This window comes from Odocoileus virginianus, chromosome 33 (assembly GCF_023699985.2).
Source record: "Odocoileus virginianus isolate 20LAN1187 ecotype Illinois chromosome 33, Ovbor_1.2, whole genome shotgun sequence".
NCBI lineage: Eukaryota > Metazoa > Chordata > Mammalia > Artiodactyla > Cervidae > Odocoileus > Odocoileus virginianus.
The window spans coordinates 16,448,531-16,475,073 of NC_069706.1; the positions used below are offsets into that span (position 1 = coordinate 16,448,531).

Genomic DNA, 26,543 nt, shown 5'->3' on the forward strand with positions numbered 1-26,543 from the left:
ATTTATAGAGCATATAACCACGTTACGGACTTCCCTGGTGGCTCAGATGGTAAAGCGTCTGTCTACAATGCGGGAGACCCGGGTTTGATCCCTGGGTCGGGAAGATCCCCTGGAGAAGGAAATGGCAACCCACTCCAGTATTCTTGCCTGGAAAATCCCATGGACGGAGGAGACTTGTAGGCTGCAGTCCATGGGGTCGCTATGAGTCGGACACGACTGAGCGACTTCACTTTCACTTTTCCACTTTAACCATGTTACAGGTTCCATTCCTGCAAGTGCTTTATGTATTACTGATTCTCACAACAGCTTCAGTTGCGTATTTTCTCTGGAGACTGAATTCAGTCGACTTTAGAAGGATGTTTCAGATTCAAAGGGAATAAAAGATCATAGCAAAGCAAACTACTGTAAAGTTGCACTCATTTCATATGCTCATAAGGTTATGCTCAAAATCCTTCAAGCTAGGCTTCAGCAGTATGTGAACTGAAAACTTCCAGATATACAAACTGGGCTTAGAAAAGGCAGAGGAACCAGAGAGCAAATTGTCAACATCTGTTGGATCAAAGAGAAAGTAAGGCAATTTCAGAAAACCATGTACTTCTGCTTCATTGACTATGCTAAAGCCTTTGACTGTGTGGATCACAACAAGCTGTGGAAAATTTTTAAAGAGGTGGGAATACCAGAAAATCTTACCTGTCCCTTGAGAAACCTGTATGCAGAACAAAAAGCAACAGTTAAAACTGGACATAGGACAATGGACTGGTTCCAATTGGGAAACGAGTACATCAAGGCTGTATATTGTCACCCTTATTTAACTTATATGTAAAGTATATCATGCAAAATGCCTGGCTGGATGAATCACAAGCTGGAATCAAGATTACCAGGAGAAACATCAACAACCTTAGATATGCAGATGATACCACTCTAATGGCAGAAATTGAAGAAGAACTAAAGACTCTCTTAAGAGGGTAAAAGTGGAGAGTGAATAAGTTGACTTAAAACACAACATTCAAAAAACTAAGATCATGGTATTTGGTCCCCCAAAAGTAGAAACGGTGGCAGATTTTTGTTTTCTTGGGCTCCAAAATCACTGCAGATGGTGACTGCAGCCATAAAATTAAGATTCTTGCTCCTTGGAAGGAAAACTATGACAAACCTGGACAGTATATAAAAAAGCAGAGGCATCACTTTGCCGACAAAGGCCTGAATAGTCAAAGCTATGGTTTTTCCATAGTCGTGTACAGAAGTGAGAGTTTCTTCTCACAAAGAAGGCTGGGTGCTAAAGAGTTGATGCTTTCAAACTGTGGTGCTGGCCAAGACTCTTGAGAGTGTCTTGGACAGCAAGGAGATCAAACCAGTCAATCCGAAAGGAAAATCAACTCTGAATATTCATTGGAAGGACTGATGCTGAAGCTGAAACTCCATTTTTGGCCACCTGATGCGAAGAGTTGACTCGTTAGGGTTAGAAAAGTCATTGGAAAAGTCTCTGATGCTGGGAAAGACTAGGCAAAAGGAGAAGGGGGCAGCAGAAGATGAGATGGTTAGATATGCATCACCAATTCAATGAACATGAATTTGAGCAAACTCTGGGAGATGGTAAAGGACAGAGGATCCTGGTGTGCTGCAGCTGATGGGGCTGCAAAGAGATGGGCATGATTCAGGGACTGAACAACAACAAAACAGTAAAGCAGGTATAATCAGATTGTAAAGCTGGAAGGGATTTCAATAATGCCCTCATTTGATAGGCAAGGAAACTGAGGCCAGGAGAAGTGAAATGAAATGAGCAGAGTCAGGACTAACATCATGCTTCCCAGTTTTATGCCATGAAATTTCTACTGCTACTCCTCCTAACCTTACTTCTCCTCCTACTAAGGTCTAATGATGGGGCTTCTGTACAAGGAACTGCAAGAATTAGCTCAAGTAGTCCTTACAACTACTCTTGTGATAGGCATGTTTAAATCTCTTATTTTATACATGAGAAAATTGGCATGGGAAAGAGGGTAAGAGAGGCAGATGGTAAGGCCAATTTAAGAAAGGGGCTAGCTGCTAAATCATATTTTGAAAATGCCAACAAAAATTGGCAGTTGCCATTTGCCTCTGTAAGGATTAAATTATTAGCCACTGCAGCCACTGACCTTCAACACATCCTGAAAGGAGTTCAGGGTGGAGATCAGGAATGAGACACTTTGTGCTCTGGGAAAACCTGGGTATTTTCAGAAGATTTTGTGAGCCCAATTCTTACATCGCCTCCTATCTAGAAAAGCACTAAAATCATTAATGGTTACATCAGCTCCTCGTGGCCAGCTGGAAGCCTCTGGCAAAACGCGTGCTTGACTTCACACACTTCGCTAAAATCTTATGTAATACTGACCTCTCTCCCTGCCTCTCTGGGGGCAGTTTCTCAGAACTATCTGAATTGCTGTCTCCTGAGTAATAGTCCTCATTTTTGTCCCAAATAAAACTTAACCTACAACTCTCATGGTAATTTTTTTTTTTAAGTTGACAGAAAACTGGCAATACGTTTGGACAGAGAACTTTGGCAAAACATTCTGAGCTATTCCTGCCATTCTGAACCTGCTGCCTTCCTTTCATGGAGGTATTTTCCCTGTGATGTGCAAGAGTAGGGAAATGTTGACGCTTAAATTTGTGGCATCTAGGATTCAATCTTTTTTTATTTAGAGAGAAAAAAATTTTGGTGCCTACTGTATGTATTCCAACGATTGTACAGAAAGAAGTTATCTCTTTACAGATAAGTGAAAAATAGCAGCTTCAAGGAACATTTCTCGAAGCTTCAGTTCCTAACGAAATAAAATTTGAGAGCTGTCAGTGAGGACTACGCTTCCCGGCGTGCACCGCGCCCCCGTAAGACCAACGCCTTCCATCGCTGGGCCGGGACGCGTACCCAGGCGCGCACAGCAACTCGGGGATTGTAGTTCTCTGGAGGCCCAACCGGTCTAACGGACCCGGAAGCAGCCACCAGAAGTTCCGGCCCTAAGAGGTGGAGTCCGGAGGTGGGGCGGGGGGCGGGCGGTGGCGCCGGCGGCGGCCGTTGCCAGGAGCCCGCGTTGCCGCCAGAGTACCGTAATATGGCGGGGAGGAGGAGGAGAAGGCGGCGGCGAACGGAGCTGTTTTTAGTCAGTACCAATTGAGCACTTTGCTTCCTACCAAGGCCAGGAGCGAGGGGAGGAAAGCTGCCGGGGCCGTGGGAGAACAGGTGTGTGCCTGAGACGGCTTGACTCAGCGGGTCTCGGCTGCGAGGCCGCAGGGCGGGCGGAATTGGCGCGCTGAGGAACTGAAAGGAACCCGAGCGCAGGGGCTTCCGGACCTCCAGCCCCTGAAAAGACTCAGGCTGTGTGGAGGCGGGTGCCCCGGGGGCCGGGGGCCTGTCGCGGAGGTGATGTTTAGATGCTGGCACCGCCTGGTGGGTCCTCGGGATGGAGCTTTATCAGAGGAGCTGGGGAAGGTGGGCTTGGGGCGCTGGGGAGACGGCAGAGGGTCCCCAGTAAATAAACTCGGACCAGAACCGGGGAGCCACCTCCTGTTGATAGAACTGGTTGGGCCTTTTTTTTTTTTTCCTGGCAAGGGGAGCGTCCCAGGGTGTGCACTGGCCATTTCTGATGCCATTTATCACTAGCTTAAAGGCCCTAGGTGCGTTCTTCACTCTGGGGGCATAAGGAGAAGGATAAAAAAGCAAATTATCTTTATTGGCCCTCATGCTACTGGTGGTTGGCACCCTTTGCTTTTACCTGGTTAAAACCCTAGTTCCCTACCCTCAATTTAAGCAAATGGCAGGCGCCTAGCGTTTGACTTAATGGGGAGGGGTATGAACGCAGCAAAATGAGGAAGCTGTGGTCCCCCTTTCCACGTTTTTTAAATTTTTTATTTATTTATTTTTAAATTTATTTAGTTTTTAATTGAAGGATAATTGCTTTACAGAATTTTGTTGTTTTCTGTCAAATCTCAACATGAATCAGCCATAGGTATATAGGTATACATACGTCCCCTCCCTCTTCAACCTCCACGTTTTTAAGTTAAATTTCAATCTTACCAGAAACCAAGCATTGTCACTGCCCTCTAGGAATTCATAAACTAGTGGGAAAAATGAAAGTTGCTCCCATTCTTCTTTTCTGCATGTCCTACTAATGAATCCTCACAGAATCTCGTCAAAGCAGATACTGTGATTATACCTATTTTACAGGAAACTGAGGCATAGAGATGGTAAGTGAATTGCCAAGAACATACAGCTCATGTGTGCCTGAAAAAGAAAGCTTCCCCTTTTTTTTGCCACTTTGAAAAGACTGATGGGTAAACAGGTAGCTGGGATATGTAAACAGGACATGTTCTGTGTTCTTTTAACATTTCCTTCAGTGACATTTCTGATGGATCACTGATGAGCAGGTAGCAGAGTTGTGAGTCTATGGGGTTTGCAAAGAGGCTCATTTGGAGAAGGATCCTAGTTTAAATGGAGAATACAGGCCATGTCTGAACTTGATGCAGCCAACAAATTATTAATTCAAGTGGACCGGTAATGCCTCATGGTAAAGTATGGGGCAGTAGATTTGTGGTTGCAGTGGCCTTGTAGTCAATTCTCCCTTAAAATAAAACCCTGTTGACAGAGGTAATTGTGGCATGAGAAATGGAGTTCCCTGTTGCTTAATTATATAGGATGCCTGCTCTCAATTTTTAAATGGTTGCCTTTGCAGTTTAGAGGTACCATTTTCTCTGGGAATAGGGTCATCTATGAAATTCCCATTCTCTAAATTCCATTCTTCCTTGCTAGCTTCTTTGCAATGTAGTCCAGTGTCTTCTTTCTTTCATTATTGTTTGAGCTAACTATTCTAATTTCTTTATTCAATATTTTTATGAAGTGCCTCCTGTGTACAGACATTGTCCTACGTAATGGGGATTCAGTGGTGAGCAAGACTGAGAAGGTACCTGTGCTTATGGAGATTGCATTTTGGTGGAGGAAGACAGACAAAACCCAAGGAAATAAACAAGATAATTTCAGATAGTGGTAAGTGCTATAAAAGTTGGGAAACAGGATAGTGTGATAGTGAATGACGCAGGGTTCGTCCTACAGGGTCACTTGGTTATTTTCATAATCATGATATTAGACTTGTATTTGGATGTTTAATGCATTATCATAGGTGATAAGTTATACAGTAATAATAATATATTGCTGTATGTCATCAGTGTGTATGGCAAACATATACTGTTGGGATGTGAATTTAACTTTCTGAAGCACTGAGGCATATTTATATGATGTTGAAAGAAATATAAAGCTATTACCATAAAGATATTTTATTTCCTTAAATTTCCCAGACCTTCCATGCTTTGCTTGTGTATCCATTGGAAGTATATTACATTAATTGTATGAGTAATCTATTTTTGTTTCTTGTAATGCTGGATGCCTGGGTTGTGTTAAAAATTCTTTTGAAGTATTTTAGTAGAGAGGGGATCATTTGACTTTCTCTTATATCTTAGCCTCTGCCTATTCTAATTTTTAATATATAATGTGGGTTGAAGCCTAGACTAAATGAGGCCTACTTTGGTTATCATGCAGTAAGCTGTTTTGTATTTTATTTTCTTGTTTTATGAATATAAGTTTGCAAGATAATCTCATTTATACGCTAGAGAACCATTTCTTTGAAATTAAGCTCTCAATTTGCGTAAATGAATATAGAAATAATTAGAATTGATGGGATGGTAGGAAGAAGTTTTGCTATTAATAAGACTACCAGTTTGTCAAAAGTAGCAATAGATTTTATTTTCTCATAATGTAATCATAATTTCATATATGATTTTCCTTTGTTTCCATTTGTGCTATTGTTTGTCCTGGATACATTAGAGTATTAAATTTTTAAGTACCTTGAGGCTTAGGGCAGTATTGTATTGTATCTTATTTCATCTTTGCATATCCCGCATCATGAAGTGAATTTCACTTCCCTCTCTCTCTTTTATTTTTGTTAATTAATTGTTTTAAAATGAATACTTAAAGGAATATTATCATATTAGTTTTTCTGTTTTCACAATTCATATCCTTGTTGGTTATGAGTCCAGTGATAGCTGTCTTTCCCTTTCCCTTGCTTATTTAAAGGAAGCAACGCCAGACATAATACTGTGAAAACAGGCAATCAAATATTTAACACATGCTGGATGAATGAATTGGTAGCTAATCCTTCCTGGTTACCTTATATTTTCATAGCCACCATCACAGTTTTCCAGAAATTGTGAAATTACTGGACTGACTGTTGTAAGTAGTTTGGTGATGATTCCATTTTTCAGCTATAAAGTAGAATTAATATGAGGGCCAATAGATTCTGTTTTTCACTTCTGAAATTTGGCCAGTTATCATGAAGTCAAATTATATTCTTTAAGATACACAAGTGATAGACTGGACTTTGTGGTAGAAGAATTTTTGAAAGTAAATATCTTTCTTATTTATTTAGCCCCTGCCCCCCCCCTTTTTTTTTTGCTAAGAAGGATGCCTACCTTTGTATTATATAGTTTTTCCTGTGATGTATAGATAAGTCCTGCTGAAGAAAAGATAATATTGTTTTATAATCTGAAGTTAGTTAGGTTGTTTAGAACTTTGTTTCTTTCAGAAGGTTTGCTGAATTCTTTGTGCCTTTCTAAATTAATCACATTGAAAGATTGACTATATACAAATCTTTAGAAATATTTAGTATATGAAGCCAGGCTTAATTGGGCAGGGTCTTGAGGTCTTTTTTGTGTCCAAGAATTAGCTCCTGATTAGGAAAACAATTCTTGAAAGCCCAGTTCTAGAAATTGTGAATTCTAGGAATATTTCACTGTCCTACAGATTTGCCAAATAAACTAACATCAGCACATTAAAAATGGCTTTTTCCTCCTGCTGCAGTGTGGTTGTGGGAAGATGGAGGAGTATGAGAAGTTTTGTGAGAAAAGTCTCTCCAGAATCCGAGAAGCATCATTATCCACAGAGAGCTTTCTACCTGTCCAGTCTGAAAGCATCTCACTTATTCGATTCCATGGAGTGGCTGTGCTTTCTCCGCTGGTAAATGTTCTTTGATTTTAAATAATCTTCTTTTTTTTTTAATAGTGAATCAGTAAGGTTGTTCACAGAAAAAAGGAAAGCTTATAAATATCTAAAAGATGCCTGACCCTTTTCAAAAGGAGAGACATGTTCACAGAAAAATAAAAGAAAGGCTTATAAATATGTAAAAGATGCTTAACCCTTTTCAAAAGGAAAGACATAGCTTTTTTTTTTTTTGAGTTCTGATATATGGCATCCATTTAGAACTCACACCAATACAGAACATTTTCATCACCACAGAAAGATCTCACATCCTTCATCCCAGTTATCAACGCCAACCACTCTTCAGATTTCTTTCACTATAGATAGTTTTACCTGTTGCACACATCTTTAATCATTCTGGTTCAGAACTTCCTGATTTTATGATATTTTTACATTTATGAGAAGTAATTACATATTTATGATGTTTTTCAGCTTAATATTGAGAAAAGAAAGGAAATGCAACAAGAAAAGCAGAAAGCACTTGATGTCGAAGCAAGAAGGCAGGTTAATAGGAAGAAAGCTTTACTGACTCGTGTCCAGGAGATTCTTGAAAATGTTCAGGTGTGTAGTATAAGCTCTTTTAAATTATAATTAAGAAATCATGAGGTAAGCATTGATGATAATTTTTAAGAAATATATTTGCTTTAGTAGTTAGTTACCAATATGCAGTTGTGTTTGAGAAGCTTCGTAATTTGTGATATTCCATTTCAGTTACTCCAAAGAAAATTCACTTGCTTGTTAGTGATGCTCAGTACTTGAATCAGAGGGTACTTAGACAGTGGACCCATACACTGAGCATAGTTGCTTATTGTCTGTGTCTTATGACTCTAAAAACATTGAATTCCCAGTGACAAAATGATAGAATTGGCCATTGTAGTTTACCTCTGAACTAATCAGTCTATTGACTTGGTGACCTTATTCTCATTCTCTGCTAAAGTAAATAGCTGCTTCCAATGTTTTTTGGTGAAAATTCTGATCTTAGATATACAAATGCAATTTAGGTTACATAACAGTTTTCTTGATGCATCTTAGATATAAATTGAAACTATTTAAACCACACATCTTTACCTTTTGCAGTTACTGTAGACTTGTATAAACAATTTGTTTTAAGTTCTGGATCGTTTCATACTAAAAAGAAAACCGTGAGTAAAATAATTTCTGCCATATGTGGCACTGTTTTGCTGGTTACATATTTTAATTCTTTTATAATCTTAGAGGTTTGTGGTTCATGTAATTCATGCTAGATGATATTTCCCACTAACTGCTACCTTCCTTTCGCTGTGGGTAGTTGATCTTAATTTGTAAAGTATAATTACTTCTCATATTGAATTTAAAAACTATAATGGGTAGCACAACAAGGGTGGGTTTTTGATTTATTACTTATTTCCTATTTTTGGAACAAAACTGGCATATTATTCTTGGTCCATTGAGGGAATAATTCACATATATTACTAATGGGATTATCATTGAGTTTAAAAACTTTCTCTGCATGTACAATAAGGAATTAATTATGCAGTTGGAGAAATTTTATCTTACACAAGTAGCTTTCTAAGGTCTGTTTTACCTGTAAAATCTGTGATTTTGTGGTAGATTGTTTTTGTTGTTATTTAAATTGTATAATCAAAGGCTTATTTTAGTGATGTATAAAAAGGATGGGTGCTGAATATCACAGATGTGTAATGTTTAGCTATTTTGAGGAAATAATTTTACTTAAACCTGTGAACATGTGTCCTGAGTATGTATCCCTTTTATTATATTTTAGTTGTGAAGTTGTAAGTATATCTCATTGTATTGTTTATTGCAGAGTACCTGGAAACAATTGCATGTCTTGGGATTTGTAAGCTAAAATAGGAGTGCCATGTTGTCTAAGAAAAAAAACACAAAACAACTTAAAAATCTTTTAAAATTCAGGATTCTGGAGTCTGTATTCATAAGATAATATGGTGATGATTTTTGCCAGTTTCATGTATGGTTGTATAATCTTTAGAATTATGCTCCAGGAGTTGGTGATGGACAGGGAAGCCTGGCATGCTGCAGTCCGTGGGGTTACAAAGAGTTGAACACTACTGAGTGACTTAACTGAACTGAATCTTTAGATAACATCCTAGTTGACTTTTTACTTAAGAACAATAGATCCAAAATGTAATTTTATTTTTTTCTGTTGAATCTTGTGTGTACAATTGTTCTAAGTTTTTTTTTTAATTAAGTTTTTAATTTACTTAGCTTGTTCAAAAACTCATTAGCAGGCAGCTGTTTTAAGTAGTCATCAGTTAATCAAATTGAAATTTGCTTTAATGGGTTTTAAGTTAAAGTTTTTATTTTTCAAGTATTAAACTACATAGCTGAGCTATCATTTACCACAGATTTGTCTCATCATACAGAGGGTTTTAGTTAAAATTTGGAGCAAGCTTGTGGGAGGCAAGAGTCTTGGTACTGGATTACTGTTGCTTAATCAATATCCTGGACAAGTTAGTCTTTCTTAAAGAGGAATCATTTAAGTAAGAAATTTAATTACTTGCTATTTAACTTACACATTGATATCCTTAGATGATAGTTCTCATAGGAGAAGCAGTTGGTGATGTTAATAACATATAACCAGAAGAAAGTTACGGAAAATACTTCTATTCCAAGATTAAATTGAACATTAGTATATGAATATATATGGGTGTGTGTATAGACATGTACATATGTTCATAATTGTATTAGATTATTTAGATAAGTTACTTTTTTTCTTTTAATCTTTTAATAAATAGTCCAGCCTGGCCAGTAGATGCTTTTTATAGTAATTTGTGCTCCATATGGTACAGAATACCATGGAAAAGGTCATCTGAGTTTTTGTTTGTGTTTTTAAATATTAGAATTCTGAATCTTCAGTTTCAGTTTTGCTTTAGAAAACAGTGAAATCAAAGGCTTTTTGTGTAGTGATGAAATGTTAATTTTTATGTTTCCTTTTTCAGGTTAGAAAAGCACCTAATGCCAGTGATTTTCATCAGTGGGAGACTGAAACAGTTTACTCTAATTCAGAAGTCAGAAACTTGAATGTTCCTGCTACACTTCCAAATATCTTGCCAAGCCCTACTGAACACTCTACTTTAGCAAAGTTTGAAAACATAACTGGAATTTTGCCATTGAATAATGAGGATCAATTTAAATCTAATGGGATAGACTTAGCTAGGGACTCGGAAGAATTCAGTTATCTGAAGCAATGTGATAGTTCAAATATTAGCCAGGCAGAAAATGAAGCTTCTTTAAAGACTTCCTCAGCAGCTGCACAGGAGACACTTACTTCTGATGTTCTCTTTCCAACAAATGAAGAACAAGATCCATCACTTTTGGAGGAAGTTACTCCGGATCCCTACATAATGAGTCTTCAGAACCTGATGAAAAAGTCAAAGGAATATATAGAAAGGGAGCAGTCTAGACGCAGCCTGAGAAGTAATGTAAAGAGGAGTGTTAATGAGAGTCATTCAGACAAAGAAAATGATGCTGTTAAAGTGACTGACTATGGAAAGGAGAAGTCCCAGTTGATAGGCAAACACTGCGGTTCAGTTATTCCTGACAAACCAAGCCTTAATAAATCAAATGTTCTTCTCCAAGGTGCTTTCACTCAAGCAAGCAGCATGAATACATCTGTTTTAGGTAACTTTTCTAAAGTGGACATATCTATAAGAACTGGCCATTCCACTGTTTTAGAGACTGATTCTAATTTCAAAGGCATTCCCACTTTTGTTACTGACAATAATGTTATCAAAAGTCTTACTGGTTCATATGCCAAAATACCTAGCCCAGAACCAAGCCTAAGTCCTAAAATGCATCGAAGGCGTTCTAGGCCGTCATCAGCATGTCATATACTTATAAATAACCCAATAAATGCTTCAGAATTAAGTCCTAAAGGGAAAGAACAGGCAGTAGAGTTAGTTGTACAAGAAACTGATGAAAAAACAAATGTACCTGAAACTGTGCCAAAGTTACCAGTTGATTTAGCAGGAGTTTGTTCAAGTAAAGTTTATGTCAGCAAAAATACAGAAGCCATACAGGAAATGGTTTTAGGTAAATCAAATCAGGTATGTCAACATTCAGGTAATCAATTAGAAAATAAAGTTATTCATGGACTTGCTATCATGGAAGGTCAGTTAATATCTGATGTGAGAGGACCGCACAGAATGGACAGTACATGTACTGCAGGGGAAAGATTGCATGAGCCATATGCCGCCAGAGAGTGTGTTCTGAGTCAAAACTTTGATACTGTGAGTGGAGTCAAGTCAACCAATGTGTTAGAGAAAAACTCCTGCAACTTACAGATGGAACTGAATAAGTCCTATGATGTAAAAAACCCATCTCCTTTACTGATGCAGAACCAGAATACCAGACAGCAGATGGATACCCCTACAGTGTCCTGTGGAAAAGAACAATTTTTGGATAACAGTTTTGAGAAAGTTAAACGGAGACTTGATTTAGATATTGATAATTTGCAAAAAGAAAACTACCCTTATGTTGTAACAACTGGAATAACTGAACAGGAAAGGCAACATTTGCCAGAAAAAAGATATTCTAAAGGATCTGTCTACATCAAGAATAAGATGTTAGAAAGTAGTTCCAAAGGTAAGAAGGCTTTGAAGTGTTTAATATCTGCCAAACAGATGGCATCTTTATTTAATACTTAATAATAATTGTCTTCACCTGTTCAGGTTACTTTCATTTATCAGAGAGCATAATTAGCTACAGTGTATTGCTACTTGATAGGCTTTCTTAAAAGATTTTCTTATTTAAATTATGAATCTTTCACAGTCCATTTGGTATTAATAGAGAATATTGTTAATGACTGAAGGAAAAAGTTCTTTCATGAAGCATTTTAATCCATTGTATTGCTGTTATGTCTTCCTTTATTTTCACCAATGTTCCTTCCAATATTTTCACCAGTTTGCCCTTTGATTTGTAATGAGATGCTTATGCAGTTGGCCCTTTGAAAAGTGAAAGTGTAGTTGCTCAGTTGTCTCTGACTCTTTGCGATCCCATATGGACTGTATCCCACCAGGCTCCTCTGTTCATGGAATTCTCTAGGCAAGAGTACTGGAGTGGATTGTCATTTCCTTCTCCAGGGGATCTTCCTGACCCAGGGATTGAACCAGGGTCTCCTGCCTTGCAAGCAGATTCTTTACTGTCTGAGCCACAAGTTGGCCCTTTAGTAAACACTTTAACATCAAATTATTGGAGAAAATAGCACTGATAAGGCTCTGTGAGTAGTGTTTCAAGAATGGTATATTTAGTAGTGAAAATTATTTCAAAGTTTCTGTTGCATCTAGTGTTATATTAACAGCAACTTGTTAAAACAAGTCTTATTACTCCTTACTTTGTTGTTATGGTTCATAATTCTTCATTACTGATAGTAAAGACATACAAATCAAGTAAGTTAAGTTTTTAGACACAGACATTTTAACTCTAATGTGATATATAGCCTTCTGAAAAAAAACCATATTCTATAAAATTGCATGCTAAAAGTAGCAAAATTTATCGGAAAAATAGGGTTGGGTTGGGGCAGATCGTTTAATGCATGTACAACTTTATCAGAACTCTAATAAAGAAAACAGCTGATACCTGAGGGAGCCGGCTTGGCTTCTCTGAATAGAAGACACAGCAGGCTAAGGCTGTCTTGGTGAATACCAAAAGTACAGGAACTAATTAAGTGGCAGTTCTGGCAGTGTTTCCACAAGAGGAAGGCCATGTGTGGGAGACGAGGCTGGTCATGGAGGCAGCTGGGTTGCTGTCATGGTGGGCATGGGAGGCAGCACAGTGTGCTGAGAGCTGCCCGTAGCTTGGCCACCTACCTTGGGCACACCTCCCAAAGAGGGAGCCCCTGGACAGGTGCTCATTTATAAGGTTTTAAGGTAGAGCTGATTGGACTTCTGCTATTGGCTGAGTAGTTAAGTGGAGAGCCTTTTTCCTTTCTTGCTGAGAGTTACTCGTCTGCTGCTTCTCCAGCTCCCCTCCTCAACCTATAAAAAATTGTCCATGTACAAATGCAAATTGTTGTAGCTGAATAGAATGAATTTAGGAACGAATTATTGGAATACTATAGGAGGTACGACAAATATAATTATTTTCAATGAAAATCACTGTGTATTTGGAAAGAAGGATTCTTTAAATTTAGGGGAGTTACAGTGGATCCCTGAATATCTGTGCTACGTCTGTGTAATACTTGGTATTTCAACATTTCAAAGTATCTCACCACTTTCTGTTTAGTAAGTTGCATAGTCATGCTGATTTGATACATTTTTTAGTAATTAAAATATCTGGAATTTTAGTATTTAATCTTTTTTGGAACTTTATACTGAGTAGCTTTACACTATCAAAGCATTTATTTAAAAGAAAAATAAAACAAAGCACAGGCTAAGCTGTAATACTAGAGGCCCTGGAAAAGGACAAGAGTGAAGAGAATAAATGGAGGTGAGATGCACACGAGAACCACATCTTGAAGTTAACTGGAGTAGGAGAGTCTGGATGGAACATACAGCCTTGTCTCCACCAGTTCAGATCATGAAGGGACCTGTTGAATAATCGGGTGAGGGGATAAGATACAGACCTTTAGTAGCCTGAAATGAAAGGCAAGCAAAAGAGAATGTGGTTCAGAATGGCGATCTGGCTGTATCTTGATTGTACTATGTTAGATCCAGGAATTTTCTCTGGTTAGAAGCGTAATTTAAATTGATGGTGTAAATCATCAGATACTACTAAATTTTCTAAATTTGAGGGGACTTTTTTTTTCAGAAGGTGAGGAGATACTAAAAAGCAAGATGTTAGCTTTTGAAGAAATGAGGAAGAGACTGGAAGAACAGCACGCCCAGCAGTTATCACTACTCATAGCTGAGCAGGAAAGGGAACAGGAAAGACTGCAAAAGGTGAGGAATTAAAATGTAGGGACATAGGGCTGGTGGGTGGAATTTTGGTCATGTAGAGGATATTTGTTAATTGTTACTTATGTGTATCTTACTCTAAGGGGGTCATTGATTTTGTTACATGGATGGTATTTTTATTGCCAAAGTGTGAGTTACAATATTTAGGTGCTTATCTAAAAATAAATGCATAATTTATGAAAAGCATACTTCATTGAATCCTTGATTCAAAATTTTTAATATTTCAAAAGGTGTTTTTTAAGATGCTGAAATATGCCTTCTGTAAGAGTATATTAGAAGAGGAAGGGCACCTGTTTTAAGATTAGCACATTTTAGAATCAGTTAAACTGTAAGTTTTATTTGAGGGAGGAAAACTTGAAATAATAATTTGCTGATAGTCATACATACTTTTAGCTGAGCCTAAAATGATACTATTTGGAGATGTAATTAAACAAAAGAGCCTACCACATTGTAATAAACTTAATCTGCAGGACATAGAAGAACAGGAGAAAATGTTAAAAGAGAAGAAGGTAATTACAGCAGAAGCCTCTGAATTGGACATTAGCAATGCTGTGGACTTAGAGTGGAGAAAGATAAGTGACTCTGGTTTACTAGACACAATGCTGTCTCAAGTGGACTCACTCCATACTTCGAATTCAAATAGTTCTGGTAAATATTAAAAAATCATTTAACATTTAAAAAAATTATCCTATACTAAGATATTTTGTTTGGCACACTTTAAAATTGTACCTCCTTTCTATTAGTCATTGCATGTCCAACCTGCTGGACATGCTGCTTTTTGCCAGCTGCTTACTAACTGATGAAAAATGAAATGATAGCAGCAAGACCAGTGAGCAGGTGTTCCTGAAGAAAAGCCACCTTAGCAAGGAAAATATCAGGAAATTTGACTCAGAGCCCAGTCATTGTTCACTCATGCAGCAGGTGTACTCTTCAAGGGAAAACTCCGTTTGCTATCTCCTGGGTGATGTTGAGTTACATCTCATTGCCCAGCCCCAATAAGAGCTTATCTTCAATTATCCTGAGATGCTGTTTGTGTTGAAAAGATCCATCTGGTGTATAAGCTTCAAGTCCATAAATATTTTAAGTCTGCATGTGGATCAGTTTCAGAGGAGTTGTTACTCTTAACAAGTGTCATGTTTGTTTGGATGGTCTGTGTATTCTAATTATTTTGACATCAAATACAAAACTATGTGTATGTTTCTCAAGGTTTCACAAGTTCTGCCCTACAACATAGCTTTGGTTCTGCAAATGAAGTACCGTTCTACCTCTGGGGATCGTCAGCTAGTGGCTTGACCAAACTCTCAGTAACAAGGCCTTTTGGAAGGGCCAAAACTAAGTGGTCTCAGGTGGGAAAACTTAACGATATATGCATGCATGTCTGTCTTTCTGTCTTTTTAATCTAATTTTATTTTTGACTATACCATATGGCATGTGGGATCTGGCATGCAGGATCTGAGATTGAACCCAGGCCCCCTGCAGTAGAGGCGCAGAATGTTAACCACTGGACCGCCAGGGAAGTCCCTCAACTGCCTTTTTTAAAGAGCTGCGTTATCTTAGGCTCTACAAGTGAACCCTAAGTATTTTGTGATACATCAGAAGCTTAGCTTTTATTAGATATTAAACAACACAGCAAACACATAGAGAAGAATTTCATATGTACAAACTATTCATTGTAATAGATAAGAAAACAATCTTGAGTATAATGTTCAGGTTATTAAAATGTTGTGTTTATACTATTTCTTCTAGGTTTTCAGTCCAGAAGTACAAGCAAAATTTAACAAAGTAACTGCAGTGGCAAAAGGATTCCTTACTCGTAAGCTTATGCAGACAGATAAGCTGAAACAACTTCGGCAAACTGTAAAAGTAAGAGGATTGTGTAAATTGTATTGCATTTCCATCTCAGTTTCTATCAGTGTTCTGACACAGTTGACAAATTAGTTCAGTACTTGGGCAGATCAAATACTTTTAGGCCCTTTAAAGGCTTAGATTTTAGAAATTGATTAATCTCATTCAGATAATTTTTAAAAATAGGTAAATGAAGTAGGTTGTGCATTTTTTTTTGTCTCACTTTAAAGTGAGTGCTGTTTGGCTTCTGTTGTAATAGTTTTATTTGTATACTTATATTTGTTTTGACTAAGAAAAAGAACACAAGGAAACTCCAGTGATCATGAAATCCTTCTAGAAAAATGAAGGAACATTTCTTTTTTCAGGATACTATGGAATTTATAAGAAGTTTTCAGTCAGAAGCACCTTTAAAGAGAGGAGTTGTTTCAGCACAAGATGCCTCTCTTCAGGAAAGAGTGTTAGCTCAGGTAATGCATGTGTCCTCAAGACTCTTAAGAAATGGAAATGTTTTATTTCTTTCCCTTGATTGAACCTGAAAGTTCAGTCCTACTGAAAAACTTTTTTTTTTTCACTCCCTTCATTTTTTATTATTACTGATCCATGACTTCTAATAGCTTGACTTAAACCTTCTTTCCCAAGATTTTAATGAAAATAATTGACAAAAATCAGCACACAGAAATGTTACAAAAATAAAGATTACAGACAAACACCAAATAATGACAGTTTTTTAAAAAGAGAAACACAACAGGGATAACGGTTTTTACACACTATTTACACATTAATTATAAACCATGGCAGTAAAAGCTTTCCGAACGTTGGCAAGAAAAGCCGAAAAATTGTTGGTCTGCCTTACATTTTCTTGAAATTCTGCGAGGCACTCAAGATAAAGAGCACTATCTGACACTTCATAGTCCCTTGCTTCATTTAGGCACAGGGAAAACATAAATGGACGATCAGGATGCTTAGGGTCAATATCAGTGAATATAAACTGCAATTTATCACCATAAATTTTTCGAATTTCTAGTCCAAGTCGATCTTTATACAAGTCTGCAGATTACTGTAGCCTTTTCAACCTCTCTTCATTAGCTTTGTTAGCAGTGGAAATAGTTTCCTTCTTCCTAGCATATTCTTCCTTAAGATCCTGGATAGTTGCAGTCAGTGCCTCTACTTCCTGTTTTTTGTCTTTTACTTCAGCAATCAACTTTACTAAATTCTCCTTTTTCTCTTGAATGAGCTTATTCTGTCTGCAGATTTGATTTTGATATTCCAGAAACATTTCAACCATCCGTTCTTCTTCCTTTAATTTCACAGACAGCTTTTCTGCAAATGCTTTAATTGAGTCCTTGTAGGCATCTCTTAGTCCCACCATCTGACAGGAGGTGTCACTGACAGTGCTTTTGAATTTATTCCAAAATTCATTTATGCTTTTATCAAATAGTGCCAGTTCATCCTCTACCATTTTGTAAGACAAGGCTTCTCCGGCAGGCCTGAGCCCAGCCACCTGCCCCACAAGACCTGAATCGACTTCAACCAACAGCCGAACTCCAAGATCCGCTACCGCAGCCTAGCCAACTTTCCTATTTCCTCAATTAAAACTTTAACCTTTTTCTTTAAGAGTACATAATATGACTGACCTGTAACCTCATCTTTTTAAATGGGTATAATATTTTCTTCTTTTGAACTTAGTTGCGAGCTGCCCTGTATGGCATTCATGACATATTCTTTGTAATGGATGCAGCTGAAAGAATGTCTATTCTACATCATGATCGAGAAGTTCGCAAAGAGAAAATGCTCAGGCAAATGGTATGTTACATGATTTTTAAATTAGTGAATGATGAAAAACATTTATTTCTTTTACACTCACAAAGTACTTCTCATAGCAAATGTGTGGGTTTTCCTCCCACACTAGATCTCTGACACCAGCTGGGTGTCCTGCGATTCAGTTTAGTTCTGATACCATCTACCTGGAGTCAGTGTTGGATGCTGTAGGATAGGGAGGCATTCATATAAGACTGTGCCCCACTTGAGATGCCAGTCTCAAGTTCCATGTTGTATTTCTGACCAACTAGCTATAAATTGGGGTTCCCGTGACTCTACTCCAATTTGAAAAATTTTCTAGAATGGCTTACAAAACACAGGGAAATCTTTGCTTATATTTAATGGTTTATTATATAATAAAGGATACAGTAACAGATACAGATGAAGAGCCAGGAGGAGACATACGCAGGGTGTGGGGTGGAAGGGTCTTGAGAGCAGGAGCTTCAGTCCTGTGGAGGGTGTACGCCACCTTCTCAGCATAGGGGTGTGTATTTTGGGTTTTTATGGAGGGTTCATCATGTAGGTATGATTGCATGATTGATTATTGACTCAATTTCTAGCCTCAGTCCTGCGCCAGATGATAGCTGGTGAGACTGAAAGTTCTAAGGCTGTAATCATGCTTGGTCTTTCTGGTGACTAGCCCTTATCCAGCGACACCCAGGTTTGTATTATTAGAAGAAAAGGTGCTTTGGGAAATTCCCTGGCAATCCAGTGGTGAGGGCTCTGTGCTTTTACTGTCAGAGCCCAGGTTTGAAAAAAAAAAAGGATGCTTCTGTCACCCAGGAAATTACAAAAGATTTAGGAGCTCTGTGTCAAGAACAGAAGTCCAAGATCGAACATTAGGAAAAAAGATGATCCTGTCACTCAGGAGATTTGATTACAAGAGTTTTAGGAGCTTTGTGCCAGGAACCGGGTTCAAAGACCAAATATTAATAGGAACGAGGGGCAGATTTATTTATCTGTAATTACTTCACAGTGAGGTTCTTCTGGGTTTGGAGTAATTGATACTAAATATCATTCTTTATTGATTTTAGCATCCTTCCTACAATTCTTAAAACAGTTCTTAGGATTACCAAAAGTATTTAAATCTGTAGACAGATTGAAAAGAAGCTGGTAAAGGATGACGTGCTGTCCCGTGATGAGGGTTTGAGTTAAGCAGTGAGTGCTGCTTGATGACTCATGAAAAACTATTGACTGTTCCTGATTCAGTGTCCTTGACTATCATGTGCGTAGTTCCTCTTTTATAAATGAGAATTAGAAAACAGGCTCCAAATCAATTTGAAATACAGTTGCTCCTTGAACAGTGGGGGACTAAGGGTGGCCCACTGTCAAAAATCTGAGTATAACTTTTGACTTCCCAACAACTTAACTGCTAATAGCCTACTGTTAACCAGAAGCCTCACCAATAGCATGAACAATTAACACATATTTTGTCTTATATACTGTATCCTTACAATAAAATAAGCTAAAGAAAATAATAGAGAGAAAATATATTTAGTACTGTACTGTATCAATGTGAAGAGTTGACTTACTGGAAAACACCCTGATGCTGGGAGGGATTGGGGGCAGGAGGAGAAGGGGACGACAGAGGATGATGGCTGGATGGCATCACTGACTTGATGGAGATGAGTTTGAGTAAACTGCGGGAGTTGGTGATGGACAGGCAGGCCTGGCGTGCTGGGATTCACGGGGTTGCAAAGAGTCGGACACGACTGAGCAACTGAACTGAACTGTATCAATACCATAAATTTATGTTGTTTGTTTATAAGATGAATCCTGTCTTACAGTACCTACAGCAGTATTGTCTTTTATGATACAAAACACTGAAGATGCTATATGTATTACTTACACTAGACATAAAAAATGAAAAGATAACTTGAAGAAGAAATCCATGTTTATTTGCAGGTATAATGATTCACGCATTGAAAATGAAGAGACAGCAGCCTGTTTGACTTGTGGGAGCCTGCTGTAATCTCTGTGATTACCTCATAGTAGACTAGCCTGTGCACTAAACAGTGAGCTGCTCTGCTGTGCTCAGGCGCTCAGGCGTGTGCGACCCCCCGACTCTAATCTGCCGGGCTCCTCTGTCCGGAAGATTCTCCAGGCAGGAGTACTAGAGGGGTTGCCTTTGCTGTCCTCCAGGGGTTCTTCTCAACCAGGGATCAGACCCAAGTCTCATGTCTCCCGCAATGGCAGGCGGGTTCTTTACCACTAGCGCCACCTGGGAAGCCCACACTGAAGAATAAATCATTGTAATTATGACCTACAGTGTTACAGTTATGTTCACAATACAGTATTGGAAACTGTTAGCTTTTTTTCTTTTTTAACACTATTTACCTGTTATGATAGGCTGCAGTTGAAAGAGAGGAGAGTAGGAGCGAGGGAGAAAAAGAGAGGCTGGCATATTATATGGTAATGTAACTTTGAAAGCAAAGTTATAAAACAAAATAAACATTAATTTTATGTGAAATATTCACACCTTATGCTTATAAGGATAGACCAGTAGATACATATATTTTATGCATTCATGACATACTTAATTTTTTTTGGATATTTCTAGGTTATACAGTTCATCTGTGAGTTTTTAAAAATTGTCACAAATCTCAAAAAAATTTCCAATATATTTGTTGAAAAAAATCTGCGTATTTGTCACCCGAGCAGTTTAAACCTGTGTTGTTCAAGGGTCAGCTGTATATCAGAGTGTTGGAAATCTGTGGTTTTAATCAGTGATCTTAGTGTGGTTGGCAAAAGAAAAACAAGCCAAATTTATATTATTGGGACAAATAATTAATTTTGAAAAATCAGACTGTTTCAATTGTAAAGACTAGATTAAAGTTCAATAATGCTAGTAAGAGAAGTCTTTCCGTACAACTTGAGATCATCCTATACTATAATACAGTGGTGTTACTGATACCACTAGAGCTTCATGTTACTTTTGTCTTAAAGGATAAAATAAAAAGTCCACGAGTGGCTCTTTCAGCTGCAACACAGAAGTCTCTTGATAGGAAGAAGTACATGAAGTAAGTTTTCATGCCTTGTCACATTCTAATTTAATTATTATCAAGCCAATTGATTTTAAGCATCTGTTGGTTTGTATTTTCAAATTAGAAATAAAGAACAGTTAACTCTTCAACTAGGGTGATTATAAGTTCCCTTGTATAAAGAGTTTTATTAAAATCAGGTGGTAAAATCTGGTTTTATCTGTAGATAAATTTGTTAATAAGTATGTCAACGTGTGCTTGTGTAATTGATAGCTAATCAAATAATCTTAAAAATACTTAATCCTTATGTTCAGTGTTAATTTTATCTTTTAAATATATTCTTTTTCAAATATTCTAAAGACTTCATAGTGGGAAAAACTTAATGCAAAGAATATTCTGAAACTATCCTATTAAAACTCTTCTTTCTTGAAATTAGTCTTTAGTATGCTTATTATAGGTCTTCCAGTAGTGTACCAACTTTGAAATAATTTGTTTCTGTCATCCTGTGTCACATTTGTAATCATGTGTTTTCTCTCTTCTAAAAACATTATTTGTATGTCCTTATTTTTATATTGTGTTAGGGCTGCAGAAATGGGAATGCCAAGTAAGAAATTTCTGGTTAAGCAAAATCCTTCTGAAACAAGGTGAGAAATATCACAGTCTCATTGAGAGACTACTTTTTAACTTTTAAGGAAAAGAAAATTTTGTAAATCCCTGGCTTTTTATTAGCTTTTTTCTCCTTTACATCAGTAAATCTCTCCCTGTTGAGCTGGAGGCTGAGAGGGTCAGAATCCACAGTAATACCTGGTCATGTACAAGGTCATGTGTCAGGCCAGATGTTCCTGGAGCTTTCTATAGGATATAGAAATTTGAGCCCCATATGTCTTTGAGTTCAGTTTGCAGTCTCAGGGGTCTTGGATATTTACTTAAAAACCTTAGGAGGTTAAACTTAATGTTTCTGACCTGTTTTGTGCTCTTACAAGAGTGTTTTGTTTCTCAGATGTTTGAAAGGAAAAATTGGCTTTTGTAAAGTACATAAATTATCTAAAAGCACAAGGGTTAATACTTATGTTAGATATCTCCTGATAAAAAAACCAAGGTTTGGCCTCTTGGGGAGCATTTAAGCACCATGTTAATATGCTTTAATCAGTTCGTTTTCCTTTGTGGTAATGTATAGGCCAAATCATTGCATAGTTGACTTCCTCCTCACTGTTTCTTTCATCTATTGAAAGACAATAGGGGAAAAACTGAATTTATCTTGTTGAATTAATTTTTTATTTACTTTGTCAACAGAGTCCTTCAGCCAAATCAAGGACAGAATGCACCTGTTCATAGACTACTGAGTAGACAAGGGTAAGAATTCAACACACCTGAGTGTTTAAAAATATTCAAATCAAGGTTAGCTATGAGAGGGAAAAATAATTTAGTGCTTTTTATGAAAAGATAATTATTTTAAAATGTGATCTTTTTATAGCACTGGGAAGAGCTTTTAATGTTTTGTTCAAAGATAACCCTTTGGTGTACTGTTGTGTATTATATTTTAATTATCATCTTTTGTTGGTGTGTTTTTACTTTTCATTTCATACCATTTTGCTCATTAAATATTGTAAACATCCATATAGTACGTTCAGCATCACCAAAGTGATTCTCCAACAATGCACAAGCTATAGTTTAGTGGTTCCAGTCTCCTGCTGAAGCAGAAGGATAGTTTTCTTGCTGTGTGCATGCATGAGACTTAAATTCTCTTCAAGCTTATTTGTGCTTTGAACAGTTGATGAAGTATGGTTGCTTTTTTTGAATGTTGAACATTTAGAATTTAATGCAAGTGACTTATTAATTTTTTTATATTCAATTAGAACCCCTAAGACATCAGTGAAGGGGGTTGTGCAAAATAGACAGAAGTCTTCACAGAGCAGAGTCCCTCACAGAGCGCCTGTTTCAGGTGTGTAATGAAGTCCTGAAACCTGTTTGATAGGAAGACGTGCACAAGCTGCCCTGTGACGCAGGCCACGCCAGGGGATGCTGAGTCTTTCCTTGCCACCATAATTTTGGCATATTCACAGTCGTTCCTACTGGTGATCATTTGTATTAGTATCTTACAGCAGTCAGGAGATCTTAGTAAAATTGTGGTTCAGTGTAAATTCCATGGAGATACTATGTATTTTTTAATTTGAAAAATTTGTAGAATTATACACACTTAATTCAGAAGAGTTTTTATAAATGAGTAAAATATAATGAGCTATCCAAATCTGTGCATGTCTATTCAGTTTTGGGGCAGTGCATCCCCCAGGAATATTTATATCTGCACATAAGGGGAAGAATTTTTCCCTCTGACTACAGGGTCACATGTGAATATGCCAAGTGCGAGGGGATAAGGGCTTAATCTTTTGCTCAGTAAGAAGCTTGAGTTTAATGTCTTTATATTCATTACTTGAGAATTATTTAAGGATTAAACCAAAAAATGTATTTTTAAATCCTATTTATGGTGGCAGAAAGACAAATTCATTGTTGAGCTAATGCAAAACCTTTAAGCTAATGTTTTAATGTTTTTAGGTACCTTTGTTAAGACACTATGATAAGCTCACCAAAAATTATGTGATCCATTAAAAATACTTTCAAACTGTTTTGCTTTAACTAGACTGCTTTCTAAACTTTTAAAAGCAATCTAATCAACAGGCAATGAAAATTAAATCTTTAACAGTTCTAATCCTCCTATTAATATATTTTAGAGCTTTTATTACTAAGTGATTTCCTCCAAATTAGGAGGAATTTTTTCATGTTATTCATGTAAGTTCAAAGAAGGAACAAGATATTGATCACAACTTTGAATTGATTGCTCACCTTTTGCATGTATACATAGTTTAATTCATAATGTTGAATATGTAGATAATTTAAAAGGTCATCTTTTGGATTTCACTTCGAATGATAGTTAGTGGAGTTGTTTTAAAGGGATGAGAGAGTTGAAAATCCTGCTTATTCCAGAGGTAGGATCAGCTTGTTTCAAAGATAACCATTTGGACCAAACACCAGATCTGTTGCTTGTGAAGTTATGTGAAATTTTAAGACATTTTCAGTTTTGTTTTTATCATGTTAGCATTATATAATGTGATAAATCCTAGCTAGTTGGCAAGTTATTGAATGATAAGTTTTGTTTTGCTTAATATTATCTATTCCCACAGTGACTACTTTCCATATTCTTTTCTCATGCATTTCATCTCCACTATTTGTCACTTGTGAACCTATAAGACAAGTAGCAACTACCGTTTTCTTTTCAGTAATACGCAACAGTATAAGGGATGAATAGAAAGTCATTGCAGTTAATGTGTACAGTGAAGTTCAGTACTTAGAACTATTGTGGTTTAAATGCATTGCAACATAATTATTAATAATAATATACTTAACCCTTAATTATACATGTTCATTCAAACATGTATAATTAATATGTATCTAACAAGTACAAAAATTCTTACCTATTTTTTCCTAAAGATTTATTTATACATGAGTGCATATTTAGACAATTGAAAAAGACTCTAAAGAATTTTATCCTTTTACATAAACTGAAAATTTTGGTTATGACTGACTAAAATTCTGACTATGAATCTCAACACAGGGATCCATAGTTGCTTTTGAAAAAGATTATTCTGTCTTCCTTAAAGTTTTAATGGCCTGGATTATGTTTTCGAACAAATTTGAAATTATGCATTGATTTTACCTATACTACATGTTCTAATAAAAGAACATACCTTTTATTAAGCATTTTACAGAAAGTTCAGTTTTGTTATAGTAGATTATCAATCTCTCAGCTTGAAGTAGAGTTCTGAGGTGTTTGAACTGCAAAGTTTGCTGCAAAGCAGTTAAAGTTGTTTATAGTTTTTACAAACTAAATTGCAATCTCTGATCTCACATATTTTAAAACATATTTGTTTTATGTCTTATGCTTTAGAGTTTATAGTGAAATTCAGAAACTACTGATTAGAGTAGGAGACAGTAATGCAAAATGGTTAAGTAAAATAATTAATCAAGTGTTTCTATTTGATTCTCAGAGTGTCTACTTCTTCTTACTCTGTTATTTATACAAGTGACTATTACCCTTAAAATAGTATAACAATTTTGACCTCATGATTATTTCACATAAGGATTAAATATGTTAATGTGTTTTGCTTAGTTCAGTGCCTGGTACATAGTGAGCAGTCATTAAATGGTATCATTACAGAAAGACCGACACTGAGAAATAATACTAGTTTTGCTCTGTTTCTAGGAGTATATGCAGGAAAAATCCAAAGAAAGCGGCCAAATGTTGCGACAATTTAAGAAGACAACATTCATTAGGATAAAAACGGGGGGAAAAGGTTAGGATCCATACTATTTTCCCTGCTCATGACTTTTTATTTAACTCTGGACTCTGTTTACGCAGGCCAAGTGATGTCAAAGGGCTGAGAAATCCTCTGGATATTTTGGTCTCTTTCTAACCACCCTCCCCCCTCTCAGATTTTCCTCTTAGTATCAGTTTTTTGTTGTTGTTCAGGCACAAAGTTGTGTCTGGCTTTTTGAGACCCCATGGAATATACCCCACCAGGCTTCCCTGTCTTTCACTATCTCCTGGAGTTTGCTCAAATTCGTGTCTATTGAGTCAGTGATTCCATCCAACCATCTTACCCTCTGTCTCCTCCTCCTGCCCTCAGTCTTTTCGCAAATCAGGGTCTTTTCCAATGAGTCTGCTCTTCAATTTTGGGTGAAGACAAATTAGTGCTTAGTAACTGACTCATTTTTGTCCTTAACCTGTATAAGTTTGTTTTATTACTCAGGTGTCTGTTGAGAACCTTTTTGTAAACTTAAAGGACATTTGGGTTTATTTCTATAAAATATTGAAAAGGTGTGATAAATTATAAATAAGTTCTGAAATATAAAGTTCATTCATCTTAGCACACTGATAAATTACTGTTCTGTTTAGGAGGAAATTATTGCAGAAGAATGTTTTTCTTTTGTTTTATTACTGCAAAAACTCTGATTAATCTCTCATATTCTTGGATTTATGATGTAATCTCATAGGATAAAACACTATTGTATTTATTGTGGTCTACCTAAAATGTACCACAGTAGCTGGGTGTCATCATTTTGGTCACAAGTGTACATTCTTCTCAAAAACTAGTTGTCTTACAGAAATGTTAGGCTTAACGTACGTTACCCCAGTAATATCAGAAACATTTCTACTAAACTATGAAATCTGTCGAGGGTAACAAATTTGGGGAAGATAGCACAATCTTGAATGTAGTAGTGCTTAGGAATGAATGCATTATTAAATCTATTTCTGTAAAATAGAATAACATGTTGCATGCAGTTACATTTTCTATTTAGTCTGTTTATTTCTTCATACTCTGCTTTTTTTTAGCATGCTTGATTTAGGAGAGGATAAAGGGCTATCTAATATAAATTCAAATTTTCAAATGGGATGATAATACTCAAGTTGAAAGGCTGCATTACATGAGACACTAATATTTAAGGTTTTTCATCACTGACATATTCATTTAAAATATAAACCAAAAAAAGTTACCAAGGGAATATGACTTTATAAAAAAGAATGTCATTGTTAATTTATCAAGCCCATTTCCAAAAGGGCTTTGTGCTTCTCTCGTAAAATTGGGAACATTTATGTGTGCATTTAATCTTTCTAACTTGAATATTAAAAAGATACTGGTATTTTGAAAATGCAGACTGTATGTATTCTTAATATTCTCTTAAGGATGTTGAGATAAGGATGGTTTTCTTCAATTTTCCACTCCTTTTAAAATTTGACTTTTCCATCCAACTGTAGACAGAAAATTGTAATCTTCTGAGTGTAAACTTGATTTTCTTTATTGAGATGTGTCATTTATTTAAGGGGTAAATCAGAAAATTTACACAGAAATAGAACACAGTCAAAAATGTCTGAATTAC

At 36.6% G+C, this 26,543-nt stretch overlaps 1 protein-coding gene and 1 pseudogene across 3 annotated transcripts; one reads left to right on the forward strand and one right to left on the reverse strand.

The window, feature by feature from the left end:
- The first annotated feature begins 3,003 nt into the window (after positions 1 to 3,003).
- On the forward strand, positions 3,004 to 26,315 carry CCP110 (centriolar coiled-coil protein 110). Of its 3 annotated transcripts, XM_020910923.2 has the most exons (17): positions 3,004 to 3,211; positions 4,866 to 5,011; positions 6,095 to 6,250; positions 6,878 to 7,033; positions 7,487 to 7,615; positions 10,012 to 11,656; positions 13,820 to 13,950; positions 14,436 to 14,613; positions 15,172 to 15,311; positions 15,712 to 15,828; positions 16,176 to 16,277; positions 17,497 to 17,613; positions 20,575 to 20,648; positions 21,191 to 21,253; positions 21,903 to 21,962; positions 22,466 to 22,551; positions 24,868 to 26,315. In XM_020910923.2, the coding sequence occupies exons 4-17, from the start codon at positions 6,893 to 6,895 to the stop codon at positions 24,918 to 24,920; spliced, it is 3,036 nt and encodes a 1,011-aa protein (XP_020766582.2). In that variant the 5' UTR covers positions 3,004 to 3,211; positions 4,866 to 5,011; positions 6,095 to 6,250; positions 6,878 to 6,892; the 3' UTR covers positions 24,921 to 26,315. The 3 variants fall into 3 exon arrangements, with proteins under 3 accessions (XP_020766582.2, XP_020766581.2, XP_020766583.2); XM_020910922.2 differs by lacking the exon at positions 6,095 to 6,250 and having other exon boundaries at positions 3,005 to 3,211; XM_020910924.2 differs by lacking the exons at positions 6,095 to 6,250; positions 22,466 to 22,551 and having other exon boundaries at positions 3,005 to 3,211.
- On the reverse strand, positions 16,369 to 17,388 carry LOC139032829 (kinetochore protein Spc25 pseudogene; annotated as a pseudogene).
- Positions 26,316 to 26,543: the final 228 nt, after the last annotated feature.